Source organism: Triturus cristatus, chromosome 3_2 (assembly GCF_964204655.1).
Source record: "Triturus cristatus chromosome 3_2, aTriCri1.1, whole genome shotgun sequence".
In the NCBI taxonomy this organism is placed as follows: Eukaryota; Metazoa; Chordata; class Amphibia; order Caudata; family Salamandridae; genus Triturus; species Triturus cristatus.
Genome location: NC_140584.1, coordinates 798,783,143 through 798,799,263, shown reverse-complemented (window position 1 = coordinate 798,799,263; position 16,121 = coordinate 798,783,143). Strand labels below are relative to the sequence as shown.

At 43.2% G+C, this 16,121-nt stretch overlaps 1 protein-coding gene across 1 annotated transcript in view; it reads left to right on the top strand.

The window, feature by feature from the left end:
* The window catches only part of PARD3B (par-3 family cell polarity regulator beta), a 2,086,630-nt gene that overhangs the window by 830,114 nt on the left and 1,240,395 nt on the right, over window positions 1-16,121 (top strand). The window contains exon 5 of the mRNA XM_085648929.1: window positions 7,376-7,467. Within this exon, the coding sequence (XP_085505055.1) occupies window positions 7,376-7,467 (92 nt within the window). The remainder of the gene's footprint in view (window positions 1-7,375; window positions 7,468-16,121) is intronic.

The following is a 16,121-nucleotide window of genomic DNA, read 5'->3' as shown; positions in this document are numbered from 1 at the left end:
GTGAAACTGCAGCTGCTCCCCATTCGGAATCACTGACAGTGCTACACTTCTAAATCCCTGAAGAGAGCCATGCTATCATATCACTGACAATCGGGGTACCAGTGGATGACCCCTGCGACTCTGAAAAGTACAGAAGCTTAAGAACTGAAAAGCGGAGGAAAGGAGCAATGCTGGGAGCAATGTCAGGACTTCTACCTAATTCCTGACCTCTTGCTGTGATGCTTTATTGGCACCCTCCACTCGAACCTGCTCCTTATCAGAAAGAGGGAGATCGATTTTCATGGTTTGGTTCGTTTCAAGACAAGTTGTTTTTGATTGAAGTTATCATTCAGTTCGGCTGCATGTCCGTCCTAGCCTTGCACTATTACCCCCGCCCATGTAGACGATGCTCCCTTGTGCTTGCAGTGTTGCAGTTGACAAACATTCTTTGCACAAAGCTTGTTGATTGAGAGTAGTTCGTAAACATGATTGCACATTGACTCACTTAGTCACTTTGTCTGGTATCTTAATCTTCAAATGCATCTAGATAGTTATATCCATCACAACATCACATGCATCAGCATGAAGGAGGATTGCAATAATTCCGAGCACAAAAATCATGCCCCCTTCTGACTCCACTCCAGGCACGTAGATCCTCATCTTAAACCGTAGTGTTTTAATAGCTCTTCAGATCCAAAATTTGCATTAGACAAATGTCTTTGCCCAAATTGTGCTCATAGCCTTCCTACTGCAATCATCAACCAAAGGGCAATAAAAGATGTCTCCAGCAGGATATAACTTATTTCTGGATGACCCATTGGGCACTCATTGGTAGATTATGCCCAACATACTCCAATACATTGAATGACTGACAGAACTTGTAATGCACACATTACCTGACTGGAGCTCCTCTCACTAGTCTTTCTAAACTGCCTAACTGAACAACTAGGTTCTCTGCTTTTTCCGGAAAGCCCTGGGTGAAGAGGTGAGCCTAATACCCAGTGTCCAGAATTGAACAGAGAATGAGCGTCCACCACATACAATAAAGTTTACGAACGATCAATAGAACTTGACCCTTGCTCCATTGGTTCCTACATGGTGGATTAAGACCGATCTGAGATGGCAAGAAGCACTAGACCAACTGTATAAGGCATTTAAAAGCCAGCTTAAAACATACGTGGTCTGACGCTGGGAGTCGAAGTAATTCATTGTGGACAGAAGGAATGTAATTTATTTTGCCCAGTCCCATTATAACTCACGCATCTTAAGCAATCTCTACTTTGCAGTTGATCAGATGTGAACCTGAAGTAAATCTGGGTGTCACCAGCACATGATTGGATAGACATTGTACATTCATAAAAGATATCAGAACGTGGGTGCAAGTATATATTGACTAGCGCCGTAACTCAACAGTTGGTTATGCTAACCTTAGAAAGAAATGGACAGCGTTTTACCTGCTGAGGTCTATTTTCCAATAAATTCTGGATCCTTTTCATTGTGTCATTTGTGTCTTCTGACCCACTGGCTTTCTTTTGTTATGTTATTGTTAGTACTAAAAGAAATGCCCAAACCAGGGTTTTGTGGGCAATAACGGCCATGCTGGACTCAAACCACAGGGTTGATATAACTGTGAAAAAATCAACCGTAGGGTCGAAATTTAATTAATTGCTGGAACAATAAATTTTACAAATTGGAGGCGATTCCAAAAAAGGAAAACATAATAACACTATTTAAATTAAAGAACAATTACATTTCTTTATTGAAGATCAATACAAGATTAATTTCATTGGTTTTACATTTTCACTTTGCTTGTTCATATCATCAAGTAGTACATAATATTACTTTTAAAATTCAGCACTGCTGGTTTAAATGTATTGATGTAGAACAGTCAAACAATTTCAATAGTCAATTTCTATTCATATCAAGTGCAATAATTGGTTTCTTTGATGTTGTCCAGCCAACAAGTGTTCCACAGCTTAGCCCCTTCAGTGCCCGCCCCTTTCCCCGCCCTGTGCTGGCCGTTACATTAGCGGGCGGGGTTTATGACGAGCTGGACTCGTCATGGGCACAGCGCAACCGCGGCCCATGACGAGTCCAGCTCGTCATGGGCACCGAAGAGGTTAAAGTGAACTGCAGCTTCTTCAGGGCTTAGAATTAATGTTTGTAAAATAATTTTAAAACTCGCATTCATTGATAAAATAAAAACAGCTCAATATCAAAAACAGATAGCAATGTTCTCAAATATTTGTACATTTATTTACTTAATAATAAAAATGAAATGGAGATCATAAAAGCAAAAAAGATTGAAAAACAAAGGCGTGATTACAACTAAGCAGTCACTTAATTGCCATTTAGCTGAAGGAATCACCATTTTGTCAGGATATATTTTTTAAAACAAATCCCTAAATTCTGGGTCTAGAGTGCTCATTTGTTCCCCGACTACTCTTAAATATATCTGCTTTCCTTACTCAAATCTCCTCAAATGTTACCTTGTTTAATAGGCAATCAAACACACCACTGATTCTGTCCACAGTACTTTCTTGTGTTTAACCATTTTTCTATTTTCACAAATGCATTTCTGCTAACACAAAATAACTGTATCTAAGTCGCCAAATTTGGGATTCGAGATGCTGGCGTACGTTTAGAGCTGTGTGCTGTTGTAAATGATACACAATTATATGACTTGTCTGTTCTGTGCTAGAGAAAGTGTCCCTTTAAGAGCCTTGTTGTTATGCATAGGACAATTGGGCTGTAATTCAAATTTTTTGTCAGATAGGAATTTACCATTTTGGTTAGGTGTCAGGCCCTCCTCCCTTAGCATGCGTTCCAGCTGGTATCCCCCAGGCCAAGCACACAAGAGATAGTTCAGTCCCTGGCATGGGAAACCTTAGGAACACTTCCCTCATATCAGGCGTTTCACTTTATACACTGGAGACCTGGTCCATGTTTGGTTCTCCAAATGCTGTCACTCCTGTTTGTAAGGATGCTCTGTGTAAGCCTGCATGGACATGAGCTTTCCATATTACCATCCCTTCTTCGTTGTCGTAGAGAAAAACAAGTTTTAGAACGAGCATGTGACGGCTGTTTGTGTTTTTTCCTCTCTGAGTTAGATCAACTAATCTGATTAAGTCTCACATGCCTGATATCATGTCATGGGTTTTTGGTAGCCGTTTTGTGCTCTTTGTGCCTTGATATAGAATCGAATCAGGAGAGAGAGACAGTTGCAGGTATCAGAAACCAAGATGTGCCTGAAGTGGTATTTTTCTCAGTCTGTCTGTTTGGATTTTCAGCTTCAGCACGTGTTTGCTGGAAGAACCGGCAGCACATTCAATAACTCCTCACTTTTGTGTTTGCCTGTTTCCATCCTAACAGTAATTATCTAATTGATGTTTCTTCTCAATAAGTGCACTCGTGTGCTCTTAACTTTTCTTGACAACATTAATCATTTTCTGCAGCAGCTCAGCATACACTCGCCGCACCGCATTACCAAAATACACAAATATAACAAGTCACTCCTTGAGCTTGGTTGGCGGGTGGAGGAGGCGCCATGTTGAAGTGTCTGCATGCTAGTTCAAGATGTATGTCTGGCAGCCCCCAGCCACAGTCTTTGAATACATTACAACTGGCAGTGCAGCATGGTCTTCTTAAATGTTTGTCCTGTTAAAGTAAATGCCACAATAAAGTGCATTTAAACGGAAGCATCGCCTGCTGTCAGTGGCTCTTAGGTTTTCTGGCATCTCTTAACTCCTCGTGGTCATCATGCCAGCTGAAGACTCATGTTTTACAGACAGCCACTTATCACATGCCTTCCCGTGCCGCATCCTCCTTGATGGTCTTCTGTTCTGTTGACATTTATTTGTGAGATTTGCCTAGTGCTTCCCATTGCTTTCAGTAACTTCAGAGTGCTGACAGATGAAGCTTGGTTCTTGGAAAGGGAGGTGAGCATTCCATTGGGCACGATTAGAAACCCATGTCAATATTCTTCTGCAAACCCATCTTCCATGTCCACTTTAGTTGAAGGCAACTGGGAAGAGGTTGGTTTCTAGGACATTCCCAGAGTTGATGTTTATTTTTTCCACTGCTAGGCCGCCAAAAGAGCAAACGAGGAAGGGCAAAGCGGCAACAGGAGCTAAGATCCAGCGTTTGAATGTAGGTATCTGTTTAGGAGTTTTGTGTAGCCTACGCACTGCCTTAACTTCAGAGCACTGGCAGATAAAGCTTGGTTGTTGGAAAAGGAAGTTAGAAACTTAGCATCCAGTTGAGTGAGGTGGATACTCAAGCCCTGTATTTGTCTGCACAGCCCATATTCCATCTTGGTTTCAGTTTCAGTCATTCCGAAGGGGTCGGTTTCCAGGTGTTTCCTCAATATCATGTGCTTGGGTTCGGCTATTAGGTCAGTAAACCAATCCAAAGAGATGTAGTACAAAGCAACAACAGCCACTGATTAGCACCTTTTGAATGTATTGATGTATTTATTAATTGAGGAGTTTTGTATAGCGCTTTGCTTTGGCTTTCATTTACTTCATAGCGCTGACAGATACAGCTTGATTATTGGGAAAAGAGGTTAACGCCCAAGCCCTGGGGTTTCTCCAGATGGTTGCACTGCTATACAAGAATCCCACAGTGAGGGTGAAGACAGGGCCTTACATTTCTGACGCAATACCAATTTGCAGAGGCACCAGGCAGGGGTTCCCGCTCTCGCCCCTCCTGTTTGCGCTGGCAGTCGAACCCCTGGCTGTGGCACTGCGTATGACACTCGGAGATGGTATCCCCCTGGGGGACGCGACGCATCGGGTATCACTGTATGCGGACGACCTCTTGGTCTTCGTAAGGGACATGAGTAATGTTTCAGCTAGGCTGGAGCGCAAATTGCTTGTCTTCACCGCTCTCTCAGGACTTAGGGTAAACGTCACCAAGTCCTGCCTCTATGCGTTCGGTGGAGACACCCAAGACCCGAGCTACATCCTAGATGGTGCACGAGTACAGTGGAAAGCGGACACTTTCCGCTACTTAGGAGTACAGATATATCGCCAACCGGCGGACCATATTGAGGGCAACCTGGGCAGGGCAGTAACAGCAATTAAGTCCCAAATGCGATTCTGGAGCACGCTCCCACTAACAGTCACTGGCAGGGTAGCCTTAACTAAGATGGTGATCCTTCCCTGCCTTCTGGACTACTTTGCCAACCTACCAGTATATATCCCGGCGGCCTTCTTCACCACGCTCACACAGTCACTCTGGGATTTCCTCTGGGGTAGTGCGCGTCACAGGCTAGCGTTGCCCAAGTTGTACTTGCCCACCGACCAGGGAGGCCTGGCTGCGCCGTGCTTCGAACATTACTATCTGGCAGCGCAACTACAATGGATAGCCCGCTGGCTAGCAGATAGGGGCCGCAACGACACCTCGACCACAGCACCTCCCCTCTCTCTAGCTGACATTACCAAACTCTTTCACCCTGCTGCAAAAGCCCCAGCTCTGACACCACTCCTCATGGTGGTGGCCTATAAATGCTACCGCAGTAGTCTATACCTCACCAGAACTCTGGTCCCCTACTCTCCGGCCATACCACTAGAGTGCTCCCCCAGCGGGCTGGGGACGCTTACACCCTCTGAACTTGTGGAGTGGCACGTAGCGGACATACAGACCCTGGGAGACCTCTACCGGGACGGCAGCCTCATGACGTATGAATCCCTGGTTGACGAGACGGGACTACCTCCGGGGCAATTCCTCAGACACCGTGCACTGATTGCGACACTGACTTCCAGTTGGGGGGACATGAAGGAGGAACCGAACCAACACCTTACCATGCAGTATCTCTATGTTATGGGGCGAGGTAGGCACTTGATTCGGTGGTTTGCGGCATCCCTACGCACACACGCAGCGATAAGCCTGGAACCACTGTGCCGCAAATGGGAAACAGATCTGGTGCGCCACTAGGGGATAAGGAATGGGGTAGAATGCTACAGAGTCCAACATGCATACCCAGGAATATGAGGTTCCGCCAAATACAGCTGTTTATACTCCACAGGGCATACCTTACACCTGAAACGATCAATAGGTACTTTCACTGCACAGATACGGTCTGTCCCCGCTGCGCGGAGTTGGGAGCTGGGTTAGTACACATGCTGTGGAGTTGCCACAAGCTACACCCCTACTGGGGGGCAATTCAAGAGGCGCTACACATGTGCACAGGCCGTGTCATACCGTTTGAATGGCCGTTTACCTGCTGGACCTCTTCCGCAGAACGCCGTCCACGAAGTTACCTCCCGCTTTCTTGACCTGGGACTGGTGGTGGCCAAACGTCTGCTCACTAGACGTTGGAAGGCGCCAGACGCAATGCGGAACACACACTCAAAAGTCGGACAATGCTGCTGTTCTTGGTTATCAGGGTTTTCTTATAGTGTTCTTTTCTCTAACATCTGTACATACATGTATCCTGAAGACTTTGCGTAGTCTCTGTACACCATACTACTGGAACTATGACACTAATACAGGACGTAGTTTATCCTATCTAGGTTCAACGTGTCACTAAGCCATTACTGTCATTGATTTGTATGTTGGTTTTCACAGGTCCACAGTCATGTCCATCCGCTATTACTTAATACTTTACGGTATGGTCGATGTTACACGATGAATGTTGCCTACTTACAAGATGTAAAACTTTTCAAAACAATAAAAACAGATTTATCCCCCCCAAAAAAAGAGGTTAACGCCCAATTGGTAGAGGTGGGAACTGTGCCCAATATTATTCAGATGTCTGAAGAGGATGAAGTTGCAAAGACTCAGGTGGCTGGATTCTACTTGAAGGTTGTCAATAGAAGCACAATAGATGGAGAGCAGCAACAGGAAGCCGAGTTGTGTCTTTCGAATGGATCTATGGCCATGAATGGGAAGGGTGACTAAAAAAAAAATCTTCTCAGATAAAGCGACGTCGGGGACTTCTGGATATGTAGAAAAACAAAAAATGGAGGAATGTTTGTGACTATTTTGCAAGCAGGAAAAAATATATTGCGGGAGGAATTGTGTTGTGAATAAATCACTTAATGAACACCATACAATAAGGAAGGGTGCCCGGATTATTTTATGGGAGAAGATGTGCCCTAGTGGTGCGATCAGGCTCCCCGAATTGTAACGCCTGCTTCCTCTTTTGCCCTCAGTGTGATCCTGGGCGAAAGTAACACGTCATTATTTCTATTATTTGCCAAAACTCAGAGCGCTTGGAAGCAGGCTGATCTTAACCCCCGGCGCTGTAGACACGCTAGATATTTAATCTATTAAGACAAAGTGGACAGTTTAGCAATTGAACAATAAATTGAGGTGCATCAATGTATTTTTCATCTTCAAATCTGAAGCATGACTAGTTGTTAATGTGTGCCCTTTTCCATTCCTGGCACAGGGTTCTTCGCTCCAAGGGTCTGCGGAAGACGGGGAGATGGATTCCATCTGGCAGCCTGAGTACTTGGCACCCCAGAAGACCCCACACAACAGGTAAGGACCAGAACCGCCTTCGCACTCAGGTAGACGATGCTCCTGTACAGATTGCGCCTTCACCCTCCAGTGCTTCATTAGTGTAATGAGACTTTGGCGGTGAACCGCAGCTCCGCCGAGCGAAACCGGATGCAGCGCTTCCCGGAAGATGTGCCGAAAATTCACGCGCCAATTAAAAGTAAATGAAACTGTGATATCATCCCGGCAGCGCGCGGGCACACGTTCACAAACACCTCGCGCGCGCTTTCGTTGATTTCGCACACGTTTGCTGACGGCTTTTCCTTGATTTGCGTCTTTTCGCTCAAAGATTAGCAGGCCCCATCCCATGCTTTGCAGTGTTAGCATGTTATAAGTGTTATTTCCGTTATAAGCCCTTTAGAACTGTCACATATGAGCTGGCAATGTAAGATATCTGTGAAAAAATTAATATTAAAGCAATTCTTGGATGACTTTTAAGACTTTGAAGAACTTTCAAACTGTGTGAATTACAGACGTGGGTGTAGCAGCCGAAAGAGCACCAGGAGGCGCGCTAATTGTGCGTCACACAGAGGTGACGCACGAGCAGGGTGCCCCTTGAAAGTGATGAAAGGGTGTCCCTGGACCCGAACCCACCCCCTAGGCATTTTCTTGCTGGCGGTTTCAGTCACTCACTGCACCTGCCTGTAGGGGGAGGTCTGCCCTTCTTTATAATGCAGGCCTGTCGCCACCCACAGGGAATGGTGGGTAAATGGCTTCAAACACCCTTTCACTAATGGTCTTTTGGTGGATAACTTTGCAGCAGGAGAATCGGTCAGAGATGGTTACCAGATGGGACCACTTTACCAGGAACTCAGTGCTCAAGTCCTTGGATTTCCTTTTACAATCCATTAAAGTCCTTATCTTATATTTAGTTGGTGTCATTGTGCTCATCAGTAGCACTTCTAGAATGTATTACGTTTTATAAAATAAATACCAGGACTTCCCTGGTGAAAATGAGTAATCTGGTGACCCACACGAGGAAGATGACCAGAAATGCCATAAAGAAGGACCGAAGTCCCAGAAATAAACTTGAAAAAACCCACAATATTTGCAAAAAATAATATATGCCAAACGATAAAGCAGATACGAAAGACCCCATCTCAAGGGGAAAATGGAATCTTGTCAACCTGTGGCATGGATATAGGCACACGTGGTATATGGGATGTTGGAACTGAAAGGTCCATCTACGTGCAATACAAGCAGCCTTTTTATGCAAGTCAGTGGTCATTACAGATCACCTGCCCTGGACATCTAAAAAGCAAGTGGCACTTAAGGCACTCCTACTGAATTAAATAATGTATGCATTTTCATTCGAGCTGCAGTCCTGAGTGCACCTCCAAAGCTCTGGCAAGAGGTCATAATTACACTTTTTGTTTTGGTGCGACAGCTCGAAGGCACTAATTTGAGTTGGCAGCCACCGGAATGCATTAGTCTGGGAAAGGATCCAGAGTAGAAAGGCAGGACATCAGCAGGCTGGTGCAGGGCCGCCCCAGGTGACTGCTGCAGCAGCGGACACTGCACGCTGGCTCACTCGCTGTAGCCGCAGTGCTCTGGCGGTCCTTGGAGATACCTGGGTGCATCTAGGCGGCCTTTCATAAAACACTGTGCGTTCCTGATGGGAGTCTTTTTTCACTCTTTATCTGCAGAATTCTGAGGCCATGACAGCTGTAATCAATGCACACGTACAGCATCACTAGGTTGTTTAGCCTTTTAATGCAACGCTGTCTTTAATATGGTGGACTCTGGTCTTTAAATTCTTTTTTGATTGGAATGCAAATGACGCTATCACATAACTGATGTGTGTCCTGTAAATTAATTATATATATTATCGCGTGCCCCATAAATTATCTATATTTTTATGTTTTATGTGTGCTTTAAATATATATATATATATATATATATATATATATATATATATATATAATTCTCCTAATTTATTATTTTGATATGAATAATTTTAGAATCAAGAAACTGCATACCCATAATCTATAGGAATAAGTTATATATGTAGCATACACCGAAAAGGGAGTTGCTTCTGAAGGCTCAAATAACCGCAGTTCTAATTCCCCATATGATTTCACCTTTGGATAATGAGTGTCTAAATCCGCCCGTGTCTTGCAGGTCATCTCTTGTCGACCTATACTCCACAAAATCTTCACATGTGCTACTTTCCTGAAAAGATGTTTGTAGACTGAGAGTGAAATGTTGAGAGTACTAACAATAACTTTGTTGGTGCAGTGCCAGTCCCTGAAATTGTTGGTGCAGTGCCAGTCCCTGAAATGCATGAGTTATTGTATCTAGAGCTTTTGAAGATGACCAGCTTAGTCCTTCTGGTACCCAGTTGAAGGAACATACACATGACGAAGGCCCAGTTATTCAAGCTGGAACCTTTCTTTAAATAAGAAGTCCTGCTCCTTTCTCGGACTCTGTCCCCCGATGTCCATTCGAGGAATATTTGAATTGGGCCTGCTGCTTCTTCGCTCTTTGGCCTCACCCTGCTCTCGATGTGACCCCAGGCAGATTGAGGTCTGCGAGTTTCTCTTGGTACAGAACTGGGTGGTCATGGGTGGTGTCTCTTTCTAATATGGGACATGCCAGTATATAGGTTCCTCTCTGACTCCTAGTTCCTATCTGCCCTTCCACCCTCTGTGGGCCGAACTCTATTTCTCCATCGTCTGTCCCATTAACGGTACATAAACTGCGTCACAGAGGAGCCGTCCATTTTGGGGATGAGACATCACGCAGGACGTCCTGCAAAGAACACCTGATGCTCTTCACACGCTGTAAACCTACTTTTTTCATGATGTAATTCAGTGTCTTAATATAGAAGCCGTGTCTGGTGGCTCAGTGGATTAAAGCAGCCATTGCAGGGGCCTGTGTTCGACCTCATGGTCACAGGTTCAAATCCCGGCGGGTCCACTCAGCCTTTCATCCATCTGAGGTCGATAAAATGAGTACCATTGAGTTGGGTAACAATAAACATCTGTTATTCAGCGCCAGGACATCTATGGGTAATCGTGCGCTTTACAAATACACCTGTTATGTTATGTTCACATTTCACCTATTCTACACAGTGTTTGGGCACTTGAATTAGTTTAGTCCTCTTTAGAAAAAATATACAAGATATATGAAATCCAGAAAAGTCCCAAATTATTTTTCAAAAAGGCCCCATCATCAAGTAACGAACTACAGCAATTGTAAGTTCAAGAAATGTTTTTCTGATTAACAATTGGCATCCTAATACATTTATTAAAATATGTTATTTATCGAAGCTTATCATAGAAATATTTGATTACAGGTCTGTTTTATGTCATTATTGCATGCTGTCACCACAAGGCATTAGAAACCTACCTTCCAGGAACCCAGATGCTGCTTTCCAAATGCTGTATTGTTAAAACCGTGCACTATGCTAGCCTTTCATTTAATTATAATAGCCTCTTTAAATTTCTGATTAGTGCTGTCTTTGGCAGGTAATCTTCATTTAGGTCTTCCTTGGGACCACAGAACTTAAGTCTTTGAATACTAAATATCTGAGGTTACAGGGAGTCTTCGGTTATCCTGAGGCCAATCTCTTTGTTCTTGACTTTTGTGGGAATTGCTCTTCCCAAACTCCCGCTGGGGCTAGGCAGTAGATCCTACCACTGCTTAATTTGTGAAAGATTGAGTGCCACCAAAGCGCTCTTCAAGCAGTGCTATTAAAAACCTGCATGCAGAATACCAAGGCTGCGTAGTGTTGAATTCACCGCAGGCCTCTTTAATCCAATACCAGACACTGTGGCCCCTTTATCTTATTTTTGCGGTCCCTGCTTACCCCTTTGTGCCTGTTTTCCATCTTTCTCTTCCTTGTTCTTATCCTTTTGTGTGTTTTATTCTCTTTTGCTCAAGGTCAATATTTGATGAGGAAAATAACTGCAGTTTCCCAAAAATGAGTGCTGGTGGGCTGCACCGACTTTAAGTACCGGCACTTTCTCTCAGGACCTCATCTAACCTGTGTCCAAAATGCTTGCATTGCCTTTGGGAGGATGAAACTATGGAACTTAGGCCCTTGGCCTAGCAGCTAATCATCGTAAGAGGTGCAAAAAGCACATTGGCTATGGAAGTTTCATACTGTGTGATCTCAGGGCACGCAGCACCCTCATAGGCACATGCACTTCTAGGTGACAGAATATAGCGCCTAATACAAATTCTGGACCAGTGATTCCTCTGGCTTACTATTACTAATAATAGTTTATTCAAGTTTATAAATAGATATAACTGGAATGCCTCTAAGATTGATTATGCAGAGAAGTCAGTCTATTATAAAAACTATTGAACTTGTCAAGAGATATTCAAGCAGACCGTACTTGTATTAGCGTAATCACAAAAGAGATAAGTGCATCCGCTTATTTAATCATTTCATATTTTTATTTGAAAAAGGCATTAAATGAATTCCTTATAAAGGGAAGTTTTCGCACAGAAAAACAGAAAACGATTGGTACAGTCTTTTTTTCTCCTTGGTAAAGTCAACATATCCCTTGGTGCAATACCCACATCACCATGGTTAAGATTTTGCCTGTATTTAATAGGCATTGATTGTTACAGGTGGGCACCCTTACAATGCATTGATGCAAAGAATCTCCAGGAAATACTTCCTTCCCTCGGCCACAAATTGGATAACTTTTCAAACTCGGTATTGCTGTAAAACAGGTAGTTGAGCTGTGGATGACCCTCCATACGTGGTCTTTATTTCCATATTTGCATTCAAAGCAAGGACTCTTAAATCAAGAGACCCACAGCCTAGTCACCAAATCTACTTAGTCCTACTTCATTGCAAAACAGGTGCATATGAACCAATGGTGCAAGGAGTGTGAGGGGACATCTGCCCTCCAATCATGGCTGTCTTTAACTACTGTTACTACTGGTAGTGAAGTCATCCAGTCAAAAGGAGGGTAAGGAGGCTATGCTCCAGGGGAGGCAGAAACAAAAGAAGAGACTGGAAAGCAAGTGAATAAGAAGCAAGCACATAAGAGTGGCATGAAAGCCAACCGACAGAAAGCAATGTGCTGGTTCCAAGCACAATGTAAGTTTTTGATATGGTTTACAAGAGGTCTTATTCAAACAGACAGGTTAATGCTAATAAAGAAATGGAAGAAAAACAAATGAGAAGAGGGTGAACAATAAATGTACATGGTAAGGAGATGTTAGGAACAATAAAAATGAAACTAAACATTGAGAAATCAGTTTTCAAAAGTAAAAACAAAACCAATGAGGCACGCTCTTTCAATAAAGACACTTATTTGTATTTTGTCCAGACAATCGTTAGTGTTGATCGGTCCCCTCACACAAACCATTCCAGTGATTCCCTGTCACACAAAGTTATACCGATACTTGCTTTTAAAGTTGTGAGCTCAGCCAAAAAGGCTGAGCCACTTGACAAGTGTTAGACGGCCAGCTACAAACCCAGTCATTGGACACGTATATCTTTCTCTAACTCTTCCACATTTCTGTCATCCCATCTGAGTGCACTCCTCTTCAGTATTATACTTTTGTTTCCCAAAGGTTACCTCTCACCAATTACACTTCCATACATACAGCATGGTATTGTAGGTGGTGACATTCCTTTCTATCCGAATAGTGGATGCTTCCACCGAAGTTCTCACCACCTAATTTGTAAACTAAGTGGAAAGTAGATGATTCGGAGTACCTCGAAGGTTGATCTGATGCGTTCTCTACATTCATCTATTCCAAAGCTTTAAATTCCCAAAGCTCGAGTATACCCAGGGTCTCACTTCTCTCACTCTGATCTCCACTTATTCTGTTAACCAGGTTCTGGAGCCTTCTATGTCTGATTAAATTCCACTGTTGTCAAATTGATCATGTGTACCCGAGTTACTTAAATATGGATTTCCCTCAAAACACAGAACAGTCTTGGTCCACCTATCCCCACGAGAACTCCATTTTTCTCGTATTGTTTACCATAATATTACTGGCTGAGGACATCCAACTTCCTGTAAGACACATTTGTGAATTCTAGGATTTGAGATATCCGCACCAGTAATATTTCATGAGAGCAAACTTGGATTGTCTTACCTTTGCAAATGGCCAAATCGGAGGCTTGTTTTTGGAACACTGGGTAGCCATTACTAGTCATATTAGATTTTCTCTCTTCTACTGAAAAACATCTACTCCCCTTGTAATCATCTGGGCCTCTAACTCTACATCATGTCTATGCTATTCATGGCTGAGACACTGCCCGCCAATGTTCAAATCTAATGAGGCTGCCATGATTTTAAAACTAGATTTTGTTGCCATGTCTTGGTCGTACCACTGAATGACTGACATAATAATAATTCTTCGTTTTCATTCTTCTGTTTTAAGTGTTGTACATTACAAATGGTAAATATACCGACCTCAGAAGGACGGATGGCTGAATTGGCTTTTTTGGGTTTCAAGCTTGTGACCATCAGATAACTAGATGTGAGCCGTAAGCATTTTGCTACCTGAGGAGTCTTTTGGTTTTGCGTGCATTGCACCAGTTGTAATTTTCTCATTCTTGCTAAACTGAGCCTTTTTTTATTGTTTTGACAAAATGGGTCCAGCAAACCTGAGATCACATATCCTGAAAATTTTCAGCGTAAATTTCAGACACATCATTCGAATAAGGGGAGATGTTGTTTCCTTTAGTCTGTTACACCTTTGTTATTCACTACAGCAATATTTCTGAATTTACCCTTCGATGCTGTGTACTTACTACCCAACGTTACAGGATTATGTGGATCACCTTAAGATTTCTGGAACTATTAAGTAGTAGATCCTATTTGTTCATAAATCTTACCAGGATCTTTACTTGGGGGTGAACACATAATTGCATATCAGCCTTCTCATAAGTTCTGCCATGCACCAAATATTGATTTTTCTTTAGCAAAAGGTTTTGTTGATGTACCTGTGATATTATTTTAATGTGTATCAGTGAGTCTAGCTGTGCTGTAATCGAGGCTGGACTTGGAACCAAAAACAGCCTGGGCAAAAATGTTCAAGTCAAACCCCCTCCCCCCCCCCTTCTTCCTTTCTATTCTCTCTCACTCCAGCAGCTGCCCTGGGCTTTTCAAACCAGCCTCCAATGCCTCCAGCTCACTGGGGAAATGCGCAGTGGAAGAATCAGGCTGTCCAATCCTGGCATTAATCCCCTGCTGCCTGTTTTGATAGGCTTCCTTGGTTACATATTTTCTTTGCTTCTAGCCAGTCTCAATTCATTCACTTTATCTGTATCCTCTTTGTCACCAGTACTGTGGACAGCTGTCAGCAATGTCTCACTCATCCAGTCTCATCCACAGAGTTAAACAAAGCTTTGCTTTCAATGCTTGTTTACTCGAGCTCCTTTGATGGCAGTGTTTCCCTTTTCCCCTTCCTTCCCACCCACCGGTGTATCGTCGTTTGCACAGAGTGGGATGCTCTCCAGGCCTGCTTTTGCTTCCAGGCCTGGTCCATTGGGATGCTTTGGTTCATTTGGTACCTCAAGTGTCTAAGGCCAGAGGGACTCTTCCATATGGGCAACCTTTAAAGGTGCCCTATCCTTGAGAGAATTTATTAGCATCTGATGCTCCAACTTCCATTAAGACGTGCTCACATTAGGTAAATCTGCATGTGTGTAATTAGCAGGCTCCATGCAATTACCAGATTGATCGAAACGCTTCCGGTCCACTGCAGATTCAAGGCCACGTGGAACATAAGGAACATTACAGAGATGCTCACGCACACCGCAAGCTCTTTCAAGAAGCTTTTCATTCTTTGTAATGTGCATTCTGCACATCAAAAACACTGCTAAATGGTGTCATTTCCGGGGGCATAGCATCAAAAGTGTCTAGATCTTTTACAAACTCAATGATAGTCTCAAATTATAATCTTTCTTGACAATTTCTTATTATCCCACTTGCCCCAAAACAGCTTGAACAATCCTTTCCATATCCATGTTGGACTGACTTTACCCCCAGCAGGCCATGCCATAGACTGGTAGGGGAGTAAAAGTAATTAAGGTATCAGGAGGTTGACGGGCAGCTGCGTCTTCCCTCTTCTCTTAAGCCCTACACTTTGCTTGTCTTGCACCTATTTCTTGTGCCCCTTTTTATTTTCCTTCTAATTTTTTAAAATGTTTTGTCCACTCTGCTTCTGCCTTCTCCTGATCTCTTCCTCCTTTCTATAAGGCCTTAAGTAGACATAAAGGACCTACTAATGTAAGGTGGTTAATTTTTTATGCCACCATTCCCTCTCCTCGTTGTTTTAACACATGTATTTAATTATTATTTGAATTCCTTATGTGTTAGGAACTGCAGAATATGTGGACTCTGTTCTAGTGATTCAGGTGTGGGATCTAAGTAGGTAATGTATCCTTTTGTAAAGAATAAGATTTGAGTGCGGTCTTCACTATTCTCAAATGTATCATTAATTACATTGTATTTACAAGATCTTCAATCTATTTGAAATTCGCCAGAGCTGTTGAGGACAAAGGCTTTTCCTCTTAAATGTCAAAACCCATTTTCCTTGAATTTTAGGTCTGGCTCGACAGCACAGCTGTCTATTACCTATTGTTACCAATTTCTTAATACAGAGTAGGATTGGACGTCCCCTCCTCCAAGAAGAGTACTTCGCTCTCATCTCTT